Source organism: Pistacia vera, unplaced genomic scaffold (assembly GCF_008641045.1).
Source record: "Pistacia vera cultivar Batoury unplaced genomic scaffold, PisVer_v2 Contig663, whole genome shotgun sequence".
Lineage (NCBI taxonomy): Eukaryota > Viridiplantae > Streptophyta > Magnoliopsida > Sapindales > Anacardiaceae > Pistacia > Pistacia vera.
In genome coordinates this window covers 1,116,512-1,138,469 of record NW_022196516.1, presented here as the reverse complement: position 1 = coordinate 1,138,469, position 21,958 = coordinate 1,116,512, and the positions used below count along the sequence as shown (strand labels likewise).

Genomic DNA, 21,958 nt, shown 5'->3' with positions numbered 1-21,958 from the left:
TTTCATATGAGCAGGGAATCAAATCAGTGCTAACCACTTCCTTTAATTCACCGCGAGAACACGTAATTATTCATTCGATCTCAAATGTCAGTTCTAGTGTCACAATTCACAAAATCTCACGATTTTTTACGTTACCCTAATTTTTTTTTTCTCTCTTAATATACAGATCAAAGAGCAGGTGTACCGGCAAAATTCCATTATAAAATAAGACACAGTTCCCTCGTATAAGATACACTTTCTGTTCTTTGATGCTATAGTCAATTAAATAAAAAGCCAGATACAATCTAAAAGTAGCCATGAGCAAATTAATTAGCAGATTGGGAAAAAGTTGATGTCATGATAGTAAGCGGGCATCTCCTAATGGGTCTCCGAAGAGTCAATATTTTACAAGTCCCACGACCTATATTGCGTATTCCTTTCTATTGGCCACTTCAATGGATTAGGATTCTTCCTTCAAGCACTTGGGACACCTACATTTGAAACCATAATCTGCTAGCAAAGCCTGCCTCTCTTCGTAAGGAAGGTCCTCATCTATGTATGAAATAGTAACCTGAAAATTCCGATTAATTTAGTGGTCTTTAGTCTTTACTCAAGAATGGAAATTCGGTAGATGAAACATGTTAGAATCCAATGCTCCCAAGATGTAGATAATTGGTGACTCTTAATCAAAAAGAAGAATAGGATAATAAGAAGTAAAATTTGCAGCAACTGAGTCAGTGAAGTACCTCTTCTCCCTTACTAATGGGTCCACGTGCAATAATTGTTGCTTGACCATCTCTGTCCTGCAAAAGAGAACCAAAATGGATAAGATACAGAATCATAAAAGAAACTAATAATTCCCAGATGTCCCCTAATGGCATACAACCAGATACTTGGAAGGTTAACATTAACATGAAAAGGACCATGTTGCGTGTCTTTCTGGGCGAGGAGTAAATTAAAATATCTACATCACTAAATGACTAACACAAAATACAGACACTGTATAAGCAGATTGATTATAAACTGGACATACCTCCTCTCTTTTGAATGCTTTCGCATTAGGACAGCAGGAATGGTTCATACAACTCTGCAAAGGAAAGAATGCAGTCCCTAATGCAGAATAAAATAAACAAATAAATAAAGAACTAAATTGTGTTAGAAGAATTAAGATGATGCAGGAATTTCCCCAAAAAGAATGGGGAAACCTTCCAGAAAGAAAAAGTACCAAGCAGACATAAATCAAAGTCTTAGTTAGTACATCCACTCATTGTTTCATTCACACATGGGAAAGTAAGGATTTCTAGGCTTCCATCTCAGGGAAATTATAAATGAAAAGTTTGAAAACAATCATGTTAATAAATGAAGGTTTAGCTTTGATACAGATCCCTTTCAGCTCACTGTTTGGCAATCAACTCACGCACACCACAGAAATTCAAATAATTCCACAGACATGAAATATTCCAGAATTATATTGATAATCAAAGAATTATATATACTGAATTATCAGAGAAGTACATAAACTGAAATACAGAAAGAGTAACTGATAAATGCAGAACAGAATTCTAGCACTTCAAGGAGCTAGAGACCTCCCAGTATTATTCCCTTAACAAACTAACCATACTCACGTCTTAAGACTCTTCCCTTATATTCCCATTGATTCTCACTCAAGCCCCAATCAACTAAGGACACATATACAGTCAACTTAACTAACTCCCCTTCCCTTTATGCACACCCAACGTCCCTCTGCCTTGCCTGTGATAATTCTTAATAATGGGTGGCCTAATAAGCTTGAAGCTCAATCATATAATTCATTCAGATAAAGAATGCAGCAGTATGTCACAAACTGTATGGCTTTTATTTTCTTCTCTTCTGACACAAATTTCAATACAAATACCTCATAATGTACTATTTTTTAAGTATCTGCAAAAAGATGAAAAATTGGATACATTATACTATATAGTCTATATATTATATATTTCACAAACAGACAAGCAACTTCATTTCAATGACAAACCTTGGCAACAAATTGAATAGTCATCACCAAGAGAATCAAGAATCGGCCGTGTAACTAACTCAGCTTCTTTCTGCAGAGATGATAGAATGAATGGTGTCAGCACCCAGAATCATTTATTATACAAAATTTAGGAATAAGAATAAATAATGCATGCATTCAGACCTTTTCCGGATATGGGAGGTCATCAATGTACAAAAAAAAATCCTCCACTGGAGATGCTACAACCAAATCACTGCAAATGTGGAACTTCAAATTATCATTTAAAAGCCCCAAGTAAATAACATGTATAAATTGAGAGGATACAACATCCTCGTCAAATATGCATTGCAGTAGGTCTTGCTGTGTGCATACTCTATTAATTAACAAAAGTAAAAAGACATGGGAGAAGCCTTGGAAATTGCAATGCTTACAGATTATTAAGCTCAAACATGCCAATTATATGCCCATAGACATCAAGGGAGAATACTTTGTTAAATCAAGGACTTCCATCAATAAATTTCAGAAGTGGTAAGAAACAATACTACTTCAAAAGAAGTGCTCCAGTTGAATAAAAACTTTAGAAAGGATACGTGGCTCACACTCCTTCTCAAAGATGGCCTCCTTAAGGAGCTTTAGTGACTGAAAAAATTCAAATGGACAAAGAATTACACATACTGCAACTAGCAACTGTGGCATATTTATAATCTTATAACGGCCAACAACTGATAGAAGAAACTGAGGACATTGAATTCAACAAATATAATAGAAAGCAGAAAGAACATGAGGAGATAAACAAAGCATTTGGTAATATGAGGAACATGAAGTAAACATTTTCTTAAGCAAGCAAGAGCAATTGTAAATTTTAATCCACCATATAAATTGACAATGGGGTTACTGACATTTCTAATATTCCATCAGAATTTGAACAGACTGTTAAAAGGAGAAAACATATTCAATCATTTTTTCTCGAATGCATTTTCTTTATAACATGGTCCTACCGTGAATGCAAGCTCCTTTATTTGCTTTCTGAAAGAAGCTTCATCAGAATAATCCACATCGTCTGGTAATGCAATACAGTCCCACCACCTACAAAAATGAGAAGTGCAGGTGAGTCTCCTGATATTCTTCAGAACTTTAAAACCTTGTATACAGATACATAGATCCAGCAGAAAAGCAACCTAAGGTTGGTGGATATTTTGTTTCTAGGTGTGATATATAGAAGTAGCACTAATAAGTAACTACCTTCTCTTGTATCCCATAGATATTGGCTTCCATGCTTCCAAAAGTAAAGACAAATCAGAACTGTCCAAAGCATCAGGTGAAGTGTGTTTTCCTCCTTGATGAGCCGCTTTGAGCTTCGTATATCTTAAAATGGTGAAAGAAATTGCCTGAAAATAGAAGGCAAGGAATCTTTTTGTTCAAGACTGGGTTCATGTCAAATATAAGCATTAAAGATACTTTCTCTAGACACTCAAATGTTAAGACAAATATGAATTTGTAAAGCAATATGCATCAAAGTTTAGTTTTACAATATTTGAATAGTTAACTTATAACATTAAGTTGTCCTTCTATTGCAATTTCCTTGAGCAAAAGTAAGTCAAGTTAGATCAATTAAGAATGCATTGGTAATCAGTGTTTGGCACCTTACATGAATCATTATGACATATGGATGTGCAGAAATTCTATGAACCTCTCACAAAATAGTTTCAAGTATTGCATAGTAGACTTCAACAAGATGAGCAACAATACACAAAAACAAGAGGTGCTCACTTTCATTATAATTTCCAGGCATAACAACAAAATGGATAATTTCCTTTCATGGTATGACAAGAATTATGTTAAATTTTTTTTAGAATTAGTCAATTCTCATGTCAAATAGAAAATCATGTAACACTCAAATATTGAGGTCAATGTCTCTAGCATTTTCCAACAATTTCTTAGTCCTGTTCTCTTTGGTTCCTCTCATCTCCTGGAAGGTCAACTTGAGAAGTGATATAGATGAAAGAGAAAGGTAAACAGTGGGTGGCAGATCCTATTGAGGTGGAGTTTCCTTAAATTTATATGGGATCCCTCTTCAATCAGAGAAAAAGTACCTATAATGCTAGTTTTGTGGATTTAAAAAAAAAAAAAAAATTGAGTAGGTGATAGCTAATATACAGACAGTGAATATATATATATATATGATAGAACATACCTTGGCAGCTAGAAGGAAAATATCATTTGTTCCTGAGAAAGAAAAAACAATACAAATAATAATAATAATAATAATAATAATAATAATAATAATAATAAGTGACAAAGTAGAAACCAGTAATTTAAAAACAAAAAATCTCACTAGTTAAAAGTATGCTAAGTAGCAATAAATCCGAAATGTTAGAGCCGTACCATTAGCATGTTGTATAAATTTTGAAAGTGCCTCCCTAGATGGTGATTCTGACCTCTCCCCAGTGCAAAGTATGGAATGAAACAATTCCCAATCAGTCTCAGCACATGACTTGCTGCACCATGTTCACATCATTACCCAAAAAAGAGAAAAAAAGAAACATGGTCCATAAGAAAATTGACCGCATAAGAAAGATATTAAACTGACTTACCTACAATAGTATGCTTCTTTGCATCCCCCAGAACAGGAAACAGCCGAAGGCAAGGGAAACTTATTGGAGTAAGGCAATACCAATTCACCATTCATCAACGATTCCACAACCCCGTTAGGTAGAGAGATATTATCTTTCGAACTACTGGAAGCACAATTTTCCAAATTTTGATGATTTTTCACTTGAGATTCATCTTCCATGTCAGATGAAACAGTATCAAAACAGTTATTTGAAACGTGCGAAGAGGTCTCCATATCACAACAATCATTTGCAGAAACACCTAGATTTTGCAAATATAATTTCCTCCCAATTTGAAGTTCTATAGATCCAATAAATCGGAAACAGAAGCTACACACCAAACAGTCTACCTGAAACACGGAAATGAAAATTATAAGAGTAAATGCACAAACTCTCAAGAGAAGATGAACCAAGAAACATATAAAGGATGCTTATAATAAAGAAAGAAGACCTTGTTTGAAGAATGCTGAATTCCCACAAGCATTTGATCCTTCAAAACCAGTTCCTCTTCTCTAAAGTCCACTTCAGCATACACACCTGCAGTTCACCAGTAACAATAAGATAGATTTTGGGATGTTTAGTGCCTCAGAAATATTTCAGTTATCAACTTTATACTAGCAAAAAAGTTTTTTTTTTTTTTTTTTTTTTTTAAGTGATATAAATGAATACATTACAAGGCTCATCAAATGGCAACTTGACTGAGAACTGAGAGAGACACTAAGCACTAAGAAAAGCGTACCCCTTCCAAGGTGGGTATTTTGATGGACTTTTATACCCTGGGAAGGTCTAGTTGATATAAGGTTATCAAAATAATCCTGCAAATAAATTGTAATTGTTTCAAAGGAAGAAAGAAATAGTGTAGAAGAAAAAAAAGAAAAGTGGAGTAATCGAATTGCCTGGACTTGGAGAGGTGAAGGAGGCTGGAGAAGAGAAGAGACTTGACTTGCACACTTTTCGTCGATTGGGCATACACTTGCCATCTCACTGAAACACCTCTCCTCTGCTCCGCTTTGCATGCGACGCCGCAATCAATACTTGCTATGATGAGAGAAGAAAATGCTTGAATACAAGCTTCACTGAAATTACCTCTTATTAGTATCCCAGGGATGGAAGTCTTTACTTTAGAAATTGTGGACTAAATTTTTCACTAAACCTCTCGGTCATTATGTAATTTTAACATTTATAAATATTAATAATTTAAACATTGATTTTTTTCGTATTATTAATGTATAATAAATAATATTTTTTAAATTTTAATATGAAAAAAAGAGTGATATTTTGTTGAAATAAAAAAAATATGAATGTATTAAGATCTCAAAAAAAAAAAAAAAAAAAAAAATCTAAAAGGTTGTTTTAGATTATTTTTTCCTAAATTTTATTTTATTTAATTTTTTCAAAATGACTAATAAACACAACTTTAATTTAATGAAAATCAAATTACAACGATACTAACATTAACTTTTCCATCGGAACAAAGAGTTGTATGAATACAAGTAGATGAAAATCAGTAATGATAGGGGAGAAATTGCAAGTGTTATCACAACCGTATTATTGGACACCAAAATTATTGTTGATCCATACTCTTTAATTTAAACAATATCAACTACAGACATAAATATATTATGAGATTTCCAGTTGACAAAGCCTATTTCACAAATTTCAAACAAATGAAGCTTCTTCTCCCTTCATCTCAAACGCAATAACTTTAAAAGAGCGCCTGAAAACTTTTCTACTGAGCCGGAATACATGAAACCAATGTGGAGAAAAAGATGAGAGATTTATCTCTTTTTACTGCCTCTAGTGTCATACACATCCGAAGAACTGTTCCAATGATGGAGAACAGAAAACATTTGAAGCACTTCTTTCAGGTCTGGTGGACGAAATGTAAAGTTGATATTTGATAAATCTCTGTAACGAAAAAAAAAAAGAACTCAGATGGCAAGCATTATGTAGACTGAGATGAACATGAAAGCAGAACAAAATATAGAAAACTTTAGCTGAGTATTGAAAGTATACAGCTAATTGAGAAATGATTTCAAGATTTGTGTCAATGTGCCAGTCAGGCTCCAGTTGGCGAACGAAAGATGACCGCCCTATCTCTGTGCTACAAAAGAGAACCTGCTTATGCATTGGTTTATTTTAAGTCAGACATAATAAAGTGGTAATTGATTAAAAATAATTAAATATTTATCAATATTATCTCCACCACAAAATTTTCCACAATTTTTTTCTTACGTACTATTAAATATTAATTCATCCAGTCAAACTTTCAAGTTTCAACAATAAAGTTCATGAAACTTTACCTTGTCTTTGACCAAACCTCCTGATGTGAAAACCCCTGCATTTTCCAAAGCCACAAGTATTTTTTTCTGCAGACAACAGGTCAGGATGTAATGGCGCAAAAAGTATACTACAGTTTGAAAAACTAAAATCAGACAGCTAGCAAAGAGCTTATTCAAGTTACTGCCACTTAGCAGAACCACCAAAAGGTTCCTAGACCTCCAATATGAAAGCAGAGATTGAGCGAATCTACAATTACATGCCAAGTATTAAGATAGACCCTCAAAACTGTGTAAATTAGAAGTTAAACAATCCATCTTGGAAAGAGAAATTTATGACCCATTATCTTCGAGTATAAGAGCATGAGTTCTTCGCTTTTAGGTAGTTTTGACAAATTGAAACTCAGGCATCTTACACAGAGATAGACCAAAAGTTTTTATCTTCCTAGTTTAAACTTATACATCAACCGATCATCCCAAATTTCTTTTACAAAATATTTTCTAACGGAAAGAAAATGCTGAAGGTTAATAGAGAGATCAAATAAACATAAAAATGTCAAAAAGATTAATGAAGCTTTACTCATGAAACAACACAAAGAATATAAGCATGGTATAGAAGAATGATAACATGATTACGGTAAGCAATGGGGTTTAAACGCACTTCACTTTCATCATCAAGTACTCTTTCCATAAGATAGAGATCACAAAACTTCGTGATCTCCAACAGAACTTCCAGCACAGATGACCGTACAGTTGCTTGGGTCTGCACATAATAAATGAATTAAATTAATCATTTCTAGAACTCTATTTCAAGTATAGAGCTGACAGGAAAAAAATTCTCACCAGCTGGATCTCCTCTGGACTGCTTTCCTCAAGGATTACTCCAAGCAAACGGCATGTCACCTACAAAAAATTAGTCGATGCATTAAATTTTAATGGGGGTCTAAAAACTCCAATATAGCTTTGCCAAACAACACAATATTGCATTATGTTAACTGAATTCATAAGCATTAAATTCCAGCACACCCAAACATCTATGTTAAATTCCAGTACACCTAAACATTCTATTGGAGGCAAAGACCTATACATATGGCCCGAACAATGGCAAAATACAGCCTTTTGACATAGCCAAGTCCCAGAAGGTAGTTTAGTCATCTATCTTTTAACAAAATAATTTTACAAAGTAGTAGCTTTATAGGTGGTAATTTGTTCATTTAGTGTTTTGCTGCATGGGTTCGGCATTGAATCTACAATGATTTATTAGGTCTTTATTAATGCATTTGGTTGATTTGGGATAGTATTCTTCAAATTCCTTACTAATAAGGTTCAAGCAATCGTTAAGAAGTATTCAAATCTCCATAGATATCTTCATATTCCTTTTTCTTTTTCTAATATACAAAACAATAAGCTTTATGTTAAAATAATACATATATTCTTATTCCTAAGGGCAAAGTTGACTTAATAATAAGAATTTTTATTATTGACAGTTTTGAGTGGTGTGATACAGTGATTGTTTTTCCATAATTCTTCTTGATATTCTTCTATTTCTTCTTGTAGTCTGTCTGCTACAAGATCCAGTTTACTTATTTTTTTACTAAGATTTCAAATTTACTTACTTTTAAACAAGATCAATTATCATGAAAACCCCAACTTATCCTCCTCCAATCATAAACTCCGGAAATAAAAAATCCCGAAAATTATCACTTACTCTACTCTCGGATAATAAGGCACAGCCTACAGATGGCTTTGAGTTGGCTGTCAGTCTGAAGATTATTATCTACTGCTAGACCATCATAATCCTACCTACCCCTAATTCACAGTATATGAATTCCATCATAATTTGTTCGCAAAATGCATTACTTCTCAAAATTTTCAACCCTTTCCATTTGCACTAACTCCTAAATTTATGCCCAGCATAAAGCAAATAACCAAACACACCAAGTTATCAATACATTAAACACCTAGAGTCAATTCAGGGCAGGTTTGAGATTCTACTACAACAAATCCTTCCCAACAGATAACATAAATGCATTAAGAAAACCTGATATTATATGTAGCATATCAGAAAGGATACGTAAATTTACCTTTCTTCCTTCACTCAGTTTCTGCCTAACTATTTGCCCCAAAGTTGGCTGAAAAAGTAAGGAAAAAGATTTTGGGATAAAAGAGACAAATTAATGATGAACCATGTCAATATGAACAAAAATATTCAAAATTTGCACAAAGAGATATATGCTTACCTTTACTGGTTGAAAGAACTCATCGACAACATTTTGTGCTCTTAGATCTTCAGGTGGTGCACTAATTCCGGAAGGTATCACAGTCGTATTAGACTGAGGACTGGCAATTGAATTACTGGTTGTAGGAGCTTGTCGTTTTGGTGGCCTTCTTTGAGGTCCACTTGGTGATCTAAACATCCGCCAGGTAAAGACTATTGCAAGGGCTAGCCCTGCAATAGCCCATACTGATCGTGAATCCTGTATCAATAGAAACTATGAGAACTCCAAATATAACAATCTGAAATCCCTGAATTCCTCGTTTTCTTTTTAATTTAACATTCCCAAATACTCAAAGATCAATGTAAAGCTTCACAAAACAAATAGAAAGGTACCAGTCTGAGTGTCTGAATTAATAACTTCTTTTCCATTGTTATCTAAAAAAATGAAAAACAATATCTTGGTTGGATTCATATATCATTATGTAAATTCTATGTAACAGAGTCCAACAATTACACTTCACAGTTTACGAAAAACTTTGGTAGGAAGCATGCTATGCATCCAAACCTGAGCAGCTTCAGCTAAATTTTCTATGCTTAAGTTGGCTCAAGGGGGGTTTTCATGAATTAGGTCAAGCTTCAACACGCTGGTTCACACTTAGCCACCCAAAAAGTTTACATATAATACATAAATCATTTTCTAACAAAAAGAAACACTTTAAAATAAACCGTAAAAAGTAGTAATAATCATAAATAATTAATCATTTCAGTTAGAAAAAAAAAAAAAATACCTAGATTGAACTTAACCATTCAAAATTTTGCCAACCCATGAAACCCAACTTGCCAACAACCATGAATAGGTTCGTTGAATCAGATAGCTTGTGGAAGATGCGCAATCCAATCATCTTCAACAAAAAGATCATTCTAATCTTAACCACTCTCTTTCCAATACATTTAACATGTAACAAGGCGAAAAGTCCCTTATCTTTAGAATTAAAAAGCTATTAATATTCTAACTTTTCAATCTTCGTTGTTAATTCATGGAAAATCGTTCCACTAATCACTAAGAAACAATGTCCCTAAAATTACAAATTAAATTAAATTAACATAAATTTTGCGGTACAAACAGTCTCAGATCAGCCATAAATTTAACGCAATGTTCAAAAAAGCCAAAGAGAAAAGGGGGGAAGTACCAAGTTATTGAGAGAGAAGAAAGAAATTTGACATCTTGACAGTGAGATAAGCCCCGAACCGTTTGATCAGCTGAATTAGGTCTTCCCTAGATGATGATGACGACGACGACTCCGCCATTTGCCTGAATACGAATTGAAACGAAGTCGTTTCCAATAAAAAAAAGGGGTGATAAAAGCGGTGCTGTTTAGATGTTGCTTGAGGGTTGGGGATTTCAGATTCTTCTTTCCAGGTATTTCATTGCTTAAAAAAATGAAACGGAGGCAGTGGCAAAAATTTTTAGAAACAAAGAAAAAGCTTTGTGCTTTTGCGTCAACGATCGAGAAATAGTTTCTACAGTGATGCGATTTTTTATTTCTTTTTATTTTTTGGGTTTTCGAGTTTCATTATTTTATATTATTTCTATTAATCTTTGATTAATTTTCTGATTGGGTATGTGTCTTGTTCAAGAGCGAGGTGGATAGATATGATTGGTTGTTTGGGAAGATTAGAGTAGGGAGACTACTGTAGAAAGACTTCAGCATAATTGATTAATTTTGAATGATTTTAATTAAATATCAAAATATTGTTTAAATTACTTTTTCTTTGATTCGAGATTTCATTAAATTGAACTACAATATAAAATAGAATTGGACTTGTAGTTCTACTTCTCTACACTCTCCCGTCCCGAACTTCACAAAGTTTTATAGTCCTCGTCTTTTGTACACAATGAACTTGCATAACAACAATATTCATCACATCCATGGCATCTTCTCCTATTATGATATAATCATCAAAATTTAAAGAATCCCTTAGTGACCTTTAATGATATCAAATTAATCTACAAAGTTAACAATATTTTCTCAAATTTTATTGCAACTTTCTATAATCATCCGTCATCTTATTGCCAACTTCCGTTGTCCAATGCTACTTTCGGTGTTTTAATTTTCCTTTTACATTCTTTTCTTCAGTAATGCTATATGGAAATGCATGAATATGTAACAAAGATCACGGAAGGAAATCAAAATCATGACTTTAACTTGAGGTTATATCTGACAAGTATGCACTAAGCCAGCAAAGAAATGAAGAAAATTTGAGTCAGGTGTGTCCACTACTTGAGGGTGGAGAGCAACTCTCAGTATTTTCGATTGATATTTCAGTCACATCGTCTACATTATTGGAGATTAAGGACCTTTCAATCTTCAGGGCAGTGCCATTCATCAGCATCTCCTTTTCCAAGTGCAAGCAGTAGCTCTCAAATACTCTAGAGCTCACAGTAACTCCAAAATCTAGAAGGAAAAGCAGTTCAAGTTCAAGCCGGTTCAATTCCGCATTGCTTACTCCCCCAACTCGAGCATAGAATGCGTTGTTGTAATGTCTACATTATTCCAATATCAAAGAACAAAAAAATCACCAGGATTAATCCTCATCTTGTAATTTAAAAGAGGTGTATGTTCTTGTCAGGCTAAGATTTGTAAACATGAATCATATTAGATTTGCTTCTTAGCCTATATTTAGCTTATATTCTGTCAATATAAAGATACTGCACCGAATAGAGCTGTATAAGATTCAACTGTTTCAGATATAATATTAATCAAAGCCATTACTGGTAAGAAAAACAGAATATAAAAATTCCTTCACCATCCTGAAAGAGAAGTAGAAAACCGATGAACAGATAACTATACGAGCGAGAAAATAACGAAAAAAAGAAGACATAACTTACCAATCTAAATCTAAAAGATGGTCTAATGAGAAGAAATATGTAATACAATTAATAAATGTAACTCCGTTCATGAGGTGAAGCGATGAAAGGAAACTCACATATCATCGATCATCTTAGAAGCAACCATAACACTTGTAACAAGCAGCCTGTGGACATTCAATGATATGACAAGGGAGTCAGGGTGTTTATGCAACAGCCTGTCTATATACACATAACCAACCACAAAACACGATGGGCTACAGTTGGTGTACTTGTATATTCTCTCCAAGTACTTTGGTATGCTTATGCTCGGAGCCCTCACCCCATGAAATGCGTTCAAGCTCTTCCCAACTCTGCCCAAGCTACAACTCACCCCATTCACCGCCTGCTGGCTCAACTCATTAGCTAGCCTGTCGTTTCTTGCCACCAGCTTCTCCACCACCGATGACAGAATGGTTAGAACTCTTGGTGTGGTTGACTCGATTTGGCTCGGCTCCGGCAGCCGGCTTTGGTGGTTACTGTACTCAGTTGCGGCTAGCATTTAGTCCATTTTACTGCTTTCTTCTGATAGGAAGTGTGAGAATTTCTAAGATTTTGGGTGGTTCAGAGTGGCTGTACTGTATCTGTTGTATGTGCATGTTTGTGTGGACCTTCTTAGTCATGAACTGGGTTTATGACAAGTGTACGTTGCTGATTAGTCATAGAAATTACCAAAGATGGTGATAGGATAGACGTTACAGTGTTCGGAGGATTTGGTCGGTCGGATGAAAAGGTGAGACTGGGGTGGGGTAAATCTGAACCGTTTGAATTGAATGGGTCCGAGGAGTCGATGGGTAAAAATTCGAGATAGATATTAATTGGACAGCAACAATTCATGAAATGCTTGGTCGAAAGCCCAAACAATCAGCTTCTGTTTGGTCTTTAAAAAGAACTGACAGCACATAATTCACTTCACCCAGTAAAAATTTCTCTAATTTGTATAATGATACTAAAAACAAAATCAAGTAATGTATTTGTATAGACAATTTTAAGCATCACTTTTCTAAGAACAAAAGAATTTTGATGTCTCTATATAAAATTGAAGTTCAAAATTTTTAATGAAGAATGTTGGTTATGACAAAAGCCTCGGATATTGCTCGTGGCAAGACAACCACTCGGTTGGTCTATATATTGTGGTCACTAGAAACAAGTAATTTGGCATCTTCATTTATGATGTCGTTGGCGGCCAGCTGAATATTGGACTTGGAGGAGTTCAATTTATTCCACTCATTTTCAACACGGAAAAAAGCCCATTGGAAGCGACGGAATATCTCCAAGGCAGTGATTGCGAACACAGTAAGGTAATTATGCCGGAGATGGGCAGACAGCTTGTATGTCCATGTGCATCGCAGGATCAAATTGCTTCCTATAACCCAAACATATACCTGCAAATCCATGGATAAAATTAAGTCAATGAAAAAAGAAATTGATATATACTAATGTTGTGTTGTAACAGAACCAAAGCTGAAGATGTTGCTGAATCATGTCATTTAGGCCACAGATTTTGTCTGGTTACCAACAGTTAACGCAACTTTTTATGCTCCCAGTGTTGTCATCATTCATCATTGTCAATTCAAGTGTCATGCATACAAGGTAAGGAATTTCATTTCTTGGTTTGGTCCAACCAGATAAGTAAGATGAGATCCAGGAGATACTATTCTGAATAAGATAATTATAAAATAGGAGAAAGACATATATCCTTACCCATTTTCGTCCATATAAAAGGTAAGAGAAGAGATTTGGTCTGCTGAACTTAAAAATCCGAGTGAAACAACTGCCAAAAAAAAGAATATTTGCATGAAAATATCGGTAAAAGATACTAAGTAAAACATCAAAATAATATGTGTCTTCTGTGCTCTAATATAACCTGAATTGCCATATATATTAAAGTTAAAAAAAAAAAAATGTAAGACACATAAGCATCAAATGACAGATTTAATGGACATGATGAGTTCCAATCACATAATCAAGTAACTTGGTGATTATCATCCGATAATTTCTCCAAAAAAAAAAAATTCTGACATATATTTCTCTATCACAGGCTCAATATTTGTGTGCATTAGAGGGAAGCAAAAGACAGTGGAGGTGCTAATTGTATAACAGTGCAAGAGTTGCACTAACAAATTAATAGAAAATGATTTGAGTCATTGAGGCAATTTAAGAGCAAGAGCCAAAGAGGCAAATTTACATATAACATTTGTGAAGCGATAGAAAGACATTTTAGCATACCTCAAGTCCCAATCTCTGGTCAAATCCCAATAGAATGAGTACGAAGAGTTCAAAACACTAGAAATGAGCCAGAGGGGCCGATAAAAGTTTGTCCACTTCTCAGGGAAGACATGATATTTAAGGGCTGAAAGAAAAATCACTGGTACTGCTGTCGAATATTTTAAAGCTGAAATCATAAGCACATAAGGTTACTATACCTGACACGAAACTATCATAATAAATCATTGGATACATATATACTCACATGCATCCAATACATACATATTTAGTATCTACAAAAGAAATCTTTTACCTTTAGACACAAAGAAACTATAGCATTGAACAAGAAAAACATTAAACTATTGAGAAAAACAGCAAATAAAAGCATTGGCTTCTACAGAATCAACTCAAAGGCATAAAAGTAGTAACCCAGTTCCTAGATGCATTCTGCTGTCACTTCAAGGATGTAAGAAAATATGGAACCTTGAAATGATTTAAGGTTGAAATGCATGTACATTTAACTTTCAAGTTCTCTCTATTGTTTGGCAGGCAAAGCATGTGGAGGATTTTTTTTTTTTTTTTTTTTTTGTTTTTTTTGGGGCAAAATGTTCACTGATGCATAACATGTATTTCAGCCAGAAGCAGCCTAATCCGATAATGATTCAAACGAATATTCCTCCATGGTATTTAACAACAACCTACAAACTAGTTGGCTCAAAAATATTGCAATACTCAAACACCTATAACACCTCCCAAAGAGAAAGAGGTCCAACAGAAAATGAAGAAATAAATATATAAAAGGTAATCCAACAGATTTTACCATTGAAAAGGGTTGTCTTCTCCCTGGTGTCTTTGTATTGTCGAAGACATTGAAACAAGCGGAATAGATAAGGCAAAACTAAAACAAAGGGGATTGCAATGGAGTGACTGCCACAAACAGAATCAGCTTCAAACCACGCAATAGTGGCAACCTGCATGTTTTAGAAACAGTCTTTTAAAAAGAACAAACAAAGCATGTGTCTATCCAGATACACATAAGTCAATAAAGAAAAAATTATGTGTGATATTTTAATACAATTAACGGCTATAGGTTAAGTAAAATCAGCTATAAAGTACATGTACAAGGTTTGACAAAGTTGTGTTTGCTTTTGCCACTTTATCTTATAATCTAAATATGTTTAGATTTTTGGTTTCTTTTCTTTTTAAATTACCACTTATTTTCAAATAAAACATCTGAATACAAAAGGTTAAATTTTATCACTTAGTCCTAAAATTTTAATGAACTAGATAATCTAAACCACCCTTATTCAATAATAAATATAAATTTTAATGATATAAATAAGATTTTGTAATTTGTTTCTTTTAAAAAATTATAAGATTGTTCACCACCACAGTTGCCAGTCACGGGAATTCAGCCTTTTGCCTTCAGGATCCGGTGACGAGAAAGTTTGCCAGCGTGTTTTATTAATAATATTAGTATCAAAATGATTGTCTCTGAACGATCTATCTAACCATACAATTTTTATAGCAATAGACGCGACATTTAGTCAGGATCTGATGGAGAAAATTCATCCACCCAAACGTTATCTATCAGATCTCGGCCAAACACCACTTGTTTTGCTGTTGCAAGTTACAAAGATAAATAAATATTCAAACACAATCATTTTGATACTGCTATTGTTACCCAAACTCACCAGTGACTATACCAGTCACCGGATACCAGCGACTGGAGTCCAACTGCCAATTATTAAAATCGAAGAGTAATATTGTCTCACGAAAGAGAGGTAAAAGATAGAGCAAAGTTAAACCAAAACATAAGAAACCCTGGAAAAGCAAATGTTAATCTAATATAGTTACTCTACTAACATGCATGAGTACTGGCTCCAGCACAAAACCCTAACCTGTCGATGAACCATTCGACATACTGAACGCTCCAAATCTGAGAACACCTGCACAAGATTCACAATGACAAGTCAGCAAGGATACACCAGGAAATTGAGAGATAAATATCCAAAAAGATATAGTAAAACACAATCAAAGAACTGTTTGATACATCACAAATGAAAACTTAAATTAAAAGAAAAAAGAAGACCTGTATATCTTTTTTTTTAAAAATTAATTTATGGAAAAAAAAATGCAAATATATCAATTTTTTTATAAATGAAACACAAGAATAAAATAAGAGAATACCTAATTGGACAACAGGATGCATACCTTTGCCATGGAGGTCATGATATCGGCCAAGAAGAAGTCAGGAAATGATATTGCCTGTATTCAGCACATGAAATAAATTTAAAGAATAATATGAAACCTAAACTACTTGACATTCAAAGCATTGCTTGAGACACAAAAGGGATCAGTTTGAATGAGACTAATGATCGCGTGGCTCAAGGTGTTCATACTAGGTCATAACAAGGCATGTTGTGGTAGGACACAATTCCACAAGACTATTTTAATCCAATATAACTAAGAATCACTAGTATTAGTTTATAGTGGTCCAACAACATTTTTGCAGTAGAACGTTTTTGGGAGGCTTTGCGATCAAATCCTGTAAGGCTATGTGCAGTTATGCATGTTGCACACTTTCCACTTTGAGAAAGAAATTTAGACAAAGCTAGTAGTTTTAATTATTCCCATTGGAATTTAATAGTAGCATATTTATTTCTTCAAGACGACTTCTGTTAGGATCCCACATCGGGATCTCACACCCATCAAGTGTGGTACTTAAGCTTAGGCACTCTCCCACCTATCAGGCCGGTCTTTTGGGTTGGGCTCTCCCTTGGGCTTAAGTACTAACATTGGTGCTTTCATTGAGACCTGGGCTGCGGAAATGGCTACCTATAGACTAGATTAAAGTGCAATGTGCTCTCCTTGGGATAGGGTGTTGTATCGAATAACTAATAGGTGAGTGAAGCCGTCCAAAGGAGGAAAGGGCAATCGTCGGGTCAGTGGCGATAGAGTGAAAGCCGTCATGGACATCGGCTCTTGAAGGAGGTGCAATGTTAGGATCCCACATCAGGATCTCACACCCACCAAGTGTGGTACTTAAGCTTAGGGGCTCTCCTACCTATCAGGCTGGTCTTTTGGGTTGGGCTCTCCCTTGGGTTTGAGTTCCAACATTGTGGAATGTTAGGATCCCACATCGGAAGGGAAAGGGGTGGGCATGTGGGTTATAAGGGCTTGGACACCCTTCCTTGGCAAGCCGATTTTCCAAGAAGAGTTCTACCTAAGCCCATGAAAGACTCATGGCCCAGCCATCCCACATTGGAAGGAAAAGGTGTGGGCATGTAGGTTATAAGGGCTAGGACACCCTCCCCTTAGCAAGCCTATTTTCCAAAGAGAGTTCAACCCAAGCCCATGAAAGACCCATGGTCCAACCCAATTGTTGAGTTATTGACGTGGGTTCCTATCAAATTCATCCGATTATTAATAATTAAAAATCATTCAAGTGAAACTTAGAAAGAAATGTCAATTTCTATAGAACCTACAAGCAGCTAACCAATTCTTGTATCACTCACTGACAGTGAAAGGGCATAATCCCCTCATAGAATGCAGCACAACACTTTTGACTCTGTGAAGCAGCTAGATATAAGAAAGAAGTTTTACAGGAGGTGGTGGCTTTGAGATTTTCTAGCTTCTTACTCTTTTAACTCGTATGGTTTTGTATATATTGGCTTGGTTGCTAGCCTAAAATGATCTTGTCTCCGTTTGGGTTGTTTAATGAATTTGTTTGTTCCACCTAATAAAGAAAAACAAGACTTCTGTAGGGCCTGACTAGTGAAGTCAGAAGAAAATTTGTACATAAAAAACTAGTTTTCAAAATTCTTTCTTTTTTGTTTTCTGGAAAAATCGCAATAATTGTATATGTTCATCATAAAGCATAAAGATTCCATGGAGTACATAGAACAGGAAGAGAATCAAGTGATAAACTTGCCTGTAGTGGGAGAACTATCCGCCAAAGAGTCCTCAGCAAGAAATAGCGGGATGACAAGTAAAAAATATCAAATGGAAATATCAAAATCATCACAACAGCAAGATATAAAAGAACCTGCAATACAGATCATGAAAAATTTAATACATCTTAAACCAGCCAGTTCAGTGATCACATAAAATGGAAGTTTTATGCTAAACAATGTATACTAACTTATTAACATTAGCTATATGACGAATGCCAATTCATATTACGAAAGCAATAACATGTTGCTGTTCCTATAAGTCGTTCAAACAACAAAATGTTGTTTTATGTACTAAACTAGATCGTTAAATTTAATTTATCTCAATGCATCAATTAAGACATCAATTCAAAAAGTTCAGTTGTCGAATTTTCACAACAAAATAACAATTTAGTTATATCTATATATGGGTGTAAAAAAGGTAACAACAGTTAGATTAGTATATACTTGAAGCAGCCAAAACAGATACCTTAGGTGAACAAATGAAGCAAGCACAATTTTCAAATAAGCTCAGGTAACTAATGGCAGCATAAAAATTAACATCAACTTCCCAGCGTGAAACAAAAATTCAACTGGGAATAGCTCATATGATGTAAAGAAGTAATGCAAAGAATAAAACAATTAATCAAAAAATAATAATAATAATAGTAAGTGTTTTTCAATAACTAGTAAGAGAGGATGCATCTATTACACTGGTTGAGAAGCAGCCAACGATACTTCTCCATGCGAGTATAGATAAAGATATGCTGTCATGCTACTTGGGACAACAATAGTCATCCATGTGGCACACTGCAGATATAAAAAAGGTACAAAGAATTACTCAGGGATGATATAAATAATAAAAAGAGTCACTCTAAAATCATATACATAATAGAACTTATTATAAATGGACAAGGCATTAACCAATGATGGTATTAAAATTATTAGCAGATCAGATTGTGAAACAATTACCTTAATGGACTTATTTCTCGGTCAGGAAGAAGAAAAAGAATTTTATGCTACAGTATATACTTGTAATTTTACTGCACTCCATAATTAAAACAGCAAAATCATATGAAAAACTCGGCTGAAATCCTTTCATACTCCAAAAACAAGCTATTAATGATACAGATAGTGCCACTCATCTTTAAATCCAAAATACGTGAAAGCGGTTTTACCATCATTTAATACATTTGCAATTCCAATTTCAGTTCATCTCTAGGTCTGCAAACAAGATTGTTATTCCTATACAACAAGGTAGAGAACTGGACCCAGAGCATATTTAAATAGTAGTATACCGCCACAAGACTATATTTCGCAGATCTCATAGGATATCATAATAGAAAGGATATTGGAAGTTCTAATAAGTATAGGCCACTTGTAGTGGAAACAACTAAAAAGTGTCAGCATGTAACATCAACAATGAAGCTAATCTCTGTCTTTTAGATGTCAATGCATTAGTGATTAAATTCAATACCTTCCATATTTCTCTGTGAGTAAGATGATCTTGATCAAGATCAAAAATTTTTGTATAATTGACATTAGCCTGGGAAAAAACCCATAAATTTACTCCCCAAAGCCAAACCATCATGGTCTGCCATATAAAAACCAAAAGAAAGTATTATTATACTATAAAATGGGGGGCACCAGTACAATTATAATGTTTCATTCGACCAAAAAAACTTAACTAACCACAAGAAGAAGAGGATTATAATACAAAAATGCCTCATACAGAAAAAGATCCCTCAAGTCTGCACTCATCCTCATAACAGAATCCCATCCAACCTGCAAATTTGCATATTTGCATTAAGAACACAGGAGAAGTATAACCAAATAATACTGTAACTCTAAAAGCACCAACCTGTAGCAATTTAAGAGACATGAAGAAAAAGACTAACCTTACAGCATATGAAACCCCACACGAAGAATAACAACACCTGGAGATTATTCTAAGTTAGGATCTAGGAAATTATATATTAAAAATCAACAAAATGACACTAGAGTATAACACAAGGTGTAAAATCAAGAGACTATTCATCATAATAATTTATATACTCCTTAGAGAAGTACTGTACGAAAAGTGGCTTATCTAAAAACAAAAACACGTAAAAGAAACTAGATCTAAAGACTCTAAACCCATTCATGATTTCTTGTTAAGTTGAACTATTAATATCAATACAACATACGAACACATATAACAAACTGAACAAGAAGAAAAAACAAATAAATAAATGTACATCACTAATAACGAAACCTTGAATCTCCATAATAATACAGGAGATGGCATGATTGCAACAGTAGTCATTGGTGAACCCAAGACCTTCACTCCGTTTGCCTCTGTTTGCAAGAAACCTTCCTCAACATTATTTCCTGCCTCATTACCTGACAGATATTTTATAATAATGAGATGCATGCATATATCAACACATACAAAAATATTAAAATAAAAAGAAAAAAAATTTATAAAAAATCTAACTCTTAAGTTAATAACTGTCATACCAGGATCAACGAAGACGGGTCTACTTCCAGACTTCCTTAAATGTGGACTACTAGAAGGAGCAGTCGCTAGACCTCCAAACATAGATGTAAATAGATTATAGCAAAGGTATTAACCCACGTCACTTATCCTACACAAAGAATAGACAGTAACTGAATTAACAAATGAAGATCAAAAGATACAAAACGGGCAACCTTAAAAGATCTTGATAATTTATCATTGCACCTAAAATGGGAAAGAAAATAAGAATCAAGCAATCCATAAACAATCAACTAGACATATCAAACTCGAGCACATTTAAATGTCTGATTGTCCTAATTACACATTCCAAATACCACAACTTCACAGTTCTTATATTCAATAGAATTAAATCAAAGAAAACAACGCGATAAGATTTTAATATCCCATAAGATTACATTACAACATTCTAATGAATGCACACCAAATTGAGGCCTCGGTTTACCAATAGATAAACAAAGATACCGATAGGCACATATAGATCATCTGTAAAGCTTGCTCACAGTCGTATATATCTATAAACTTCAGTTTTAAATTATCGCAAATTCATGAAAGTAAAATAGCGACATAAAACATAAGCAAACACACAAGAATCTATCTATATTCTAATTCCAACATGATGCCATACATAGTTGCACAAATAATAAGTAAAACTAAGCAATATCACAAAGTTTGATGTAACTAACAAATAACTAGTTCTCCAAAACAGAAATTATAACGCTAAGTTCCAGTTTGTTTGAATAGAATAGACTGTTCCAAGAGAGTGTTTATTGAAACATTATAGAATTAAGTTATCGGATCTAACTTTTGAAGACAGATCAGATGAGAAGATACTTACAGTGACAATGGCGTTGATTGAACGTTATCGTAGAATGCGAACCTTACAGTGGTTCGCTGGATCTCGCCACCTGATTTGGAGGAATTTGAGTGAGATTTAAGGGAGGAAGGAGAAAGGAGGCAAACGAAATGTTGATTTCCAAGGACTATTTTAAAATTTTGAGGAATTTTTGGGGTTTATGTGGGTGGTTATAATTTTATTTAAACACGATGTGGTCCTTTGACTTTTTTTTTTTTACAAAATGTTGAAAATGGAGCATGTCAATTTTTGCTTTAGTCTGAGTGATCTGCGTGATTTATTATTTTGGTATTCCGATATTTAAAAATATTCTTATTATTCAAAAATTTACAAACGTGCTTGCTATTTCATTAAAAATTTATATATATATATATATATATATATATATTAAGGTGGGTGGACGTTGCTTTTAAATGGTAATTGGAGAGAATACTCTAGTGGCCCTTTAAAATTTAATA

General features: G+C 34.2%; 4 protein-coding genes across 5 annotated transcripts; all 4 read right to left on the bottom strand.

Annotated features, from left to right (window-relative positions):
* Positions 1–181: 181 nt before the first annotated feature.
* On the bottom strand, positions 182–5,749 carry LOC116112577 (histone-lysine N-methyltransferase ATXR2). Its single transcript, XM_031398703.1, has 15 exons — positions 5,481–5,749; positions 5,324–5,399; positions 5,036–5,121; positions 4,567–4,934; positions 4,358–4,470; positions 4,167–4,198; positions 3,215–3,360; positions 2,971–3,058; positions 2,563–2,611; positions 2,404–2,458; positions 2,156–2,225; positions 1,994–2,063; positions 1,013–1,089; positions 726–782; positions 182–550 (listed from the first exon to the last, which is right to left on the bottom strand). Exons 1-15 carry the CDS (start codon positions 5,598–5,600, stop codon positions 440–442), a joined length of 1,518 nt encoding a protein of 505 aa, XP_031254563.1. The 5' UTR covers positions 5,601–5,749; the 3' UTR covers positions 182–439.
* A 358-nt stretch (positions 5,750–6,107) lies between these two features.
* LOC116112510 (peroxisome biogenesis protein 22) lies at positions 6,108–10,628 on the bottom strand. 2 transcript variants are annotated; one of them, XM_031398642.1, is made up of 9 exons: positions 10,272–10,628; positions 9,475–9,516; positions 9,104–9,340; positions 8,948–8,995; positions 7,707–7,766; positions 7,525–7,626; positions 6,888–6,953; positions 6,601–6,702; positions 6,108–6,492 (listed from the first exon to the last, which is right to left on the bottom strand). In XM_031398642.1, exons 2-9 carry the CDS (start codon positions 9,508–9,510, stop codon positions 6,388–6,390), a joined length of 756 nt encoding a protein of 251 aa, XP_031254502.1. In that variant the 5' UTR covers positions 9,511–9,516; positions 10,272–10,628; the 3' UTR covers positions 6,108–6,387. The 2 variants fall into 2 exon arrangements, with proteins under 2 accessions (XP_031254502.1, XP_031254503.1); XM_031398643.1 differs by lacking the exon at positions 9,475–9,516 and having other exon boundaries at positions 10,272–10,625.
* Positions 10,629–11,261: 633 nt separating this feature from the next.
* Positions 11,262–12,594, bottom strand: LOC116112564 (cyclin-U1-1). Its single transcript, XM_031398691.1, has 2 exons — positions 12,070–12,594; positions 11,262–11,626 (listed from the first exon to the last, which is right to left on the bottom strand). Exons 1-2 carry the CDS (start codon positions 12,489–12,491, stop codon positions 11,347–11,349), a joined length of 702 nt encoding a protein of 233 aa, XP_031254551.1. The 5' UTR covers positions 12,492–12,594; the 3' UTR covers positions 11,262–11,346.
* A 322-nt stretch (positions 12,595–12,916) lies between these two features.
* On the bottom strand, positions 12,917–21,672 carry LOC116112579 (SPX and EXS domain-containing protein 1-like). Its single transcript, XM_031398705.1, has 14 exons — positions 21,483–21,672; positions 20,629–20,756; positions 20,384–20,511; positions 20,028–20,066; positions 19,822–19,914; positions 19,607–19,723; positions 18,844–18,939; positions 18,132–18,245; positions 16,412–16,465; positions 16,099–16,146; positions 15,018–15,168; positions 14,219–14,384; positions 13,694–13,763; positions 12,917–13,374 (listed from the first exon to the last, which is right to left on the bottom strand). The coding sequence occupies exons 2-14, from the start codon at positions 20,708–20,710 to the stop codon at positions 13,114–13,116; spliced, it is 1,419 nt and encodes a 472-aa protein (XP_031254565.1). The 5' UTR covers positions 20,711–20,756; positions 21,483–21,672; the 3' UTR covers positions 12,917–13,113.
* Positions 21,673–21,958: the final 286 nt, after the last annotated feature.